The sequence below is a fragment of the Aplysia californica genome, unplaced genomic scaffold (genome assembly GCF_000002075.1).
Source record: "Aplysia californica isolate F4 #8 unplaced genomic scaffold, AplCal3.0 scaffold00977, whole genome shotgun sequence".
Classification (NCBI taxonomy): domain Eukaryota; kingdom Metazoa; phylum Mollusca; class Gastropoda; order Aplysiida; family Aplysiidae; genus Aplysia; species Aplysia californica.
The window spans coordinates 117,682-119,107 of record NW_004798247.1 but is presented as its reverse complement, the minus strand read 5'-3'; the positions used below and the strand labels follow the sequence as shown (position 1 = coordinate 119,107).

At 36.6% G+C, this 1,426-nt stretch overlaps 1 protein-coding gene across 1 annotated transcript in view; it reads right to left on the bottom strand.

The window, feature by feature from the left end:
• Positions 1-1,426, bottom strand: part of LOC101863147 (multidrug resistance-associated protein 1) — a gene marked incomplete in the record, with an annotated part of 40,846 nt that overhangs the window by 31,236 nt on the left and 8,184 nt on the right. Inside the window, 1 exon segment of the mRNA XM_035973061.1 lies at positions 691-828. Coding sequence (XP_035828954.1) covers positions 691-828 — 138 coding nt within the window.

The window sequence follows — 1,426 nt, the reverse complement described above, 5'->3', positions numbered from 1 at the left end:
AAGCTGCAAATCGGAGGTACCATTGTGACCAGGACTGTTGAAATGTTGGCCAACTGGTGTGCTGGAGTTTTTCTGGACTGAATACCTCTGGTTATTAAACCTAGCTCTTAGTGTGGTGGTAGTTTGACCTACATATTGAGCTGGACAGACTTTACAGGATATGAGGTAGATTACATTTTTGGTTTCATCATCATCATCATCATCATCATCATCATCATCATCATCATCATCATCATCATCATCATCATCATCATCATCATCATCACCCTTGTTGTAAGCACGATAAGAAAAAAAACAACAAAAATTTGTGGAGACTTGAGTATCTTAATATTTACGACATTATAAAATCATCGTCATCATCATCATCATCATCATGATTATGATGTTTAGTTTTAGTAAGAGTTTTACTGCACTTGCAACACAATAAGGTCATATAAGTGTCGAAGATTAGAGGTGTTACAAGAGAGTAACAAACAAAAAAAAGAAATAGAAGAGATCAGGACAATATATGTTTGATAGGAAAGAAGGAGCCAACCACACCAGAACACCCGCCATCCACCGACTGATTATGATGATAATGATGATGATCATCATCAACATAAAAAACAATAAAACAACAACAACAACAACAACAACAACAACAACAACAACAACAACAATACAACACAACGAACAACAACAACAACTTACCAAAAATGGTGTCATCCAGTTGCTGAGCTGAATCCCAATTCTAAAGTACGCCAAACGCCGCAGAACTTTCATCTCTTGACTCCGAATTTCGGAGATTTTCTCCTCGAAAGACTCTTCCCACGCGTAAAGTTTCAGCACCTGAGAAAAATTGGTCGCTTTCAAGGACAAGCGGCTAACCCAGATATCGGGGGTTTCTAGAAATCTTGACCTATCCCAAAAGTGGGCTTTGCCCAACCTATAGGAGAAGTTTGGTTTTATTGGTGTGTATATTTGTTTGGTTATAAAGAAAACTCTCCTTGTCTTTTAAAGAAACTGAACGAGGGGCAAAAATATTATCATAGTTACAGTAAACACAATTTAAAGATAAATTGATAGAGATTTAAGTATTTGTGAAGTGTGCTGACAAAATGAGTTACTTCTCAGATTATAGACCGATGGAAATAGAAACATCAAATATATAGGTTGAAGTTTTACAATTTATCAGTATGAAATGATAAAAGACATTTTAAACTTGAAGAGAATGGCATTGGTTTAGAGTCTACAAATATGACCCTTGTGTTGATTTTTGGCTGATATCTCCAGTCATGGATTGCGTGAAGTGACTCATTTTGTTAGCGCGCTTCACAAATGTGTTTTTGAAAGGACATAAAAGGTGTTGAGTTGACAAGAAAAATTGCCCAAGTAGCGGCAAAACGACGGTCTCGATGATTTCATTATTTTGACGAGTGCCTGACCA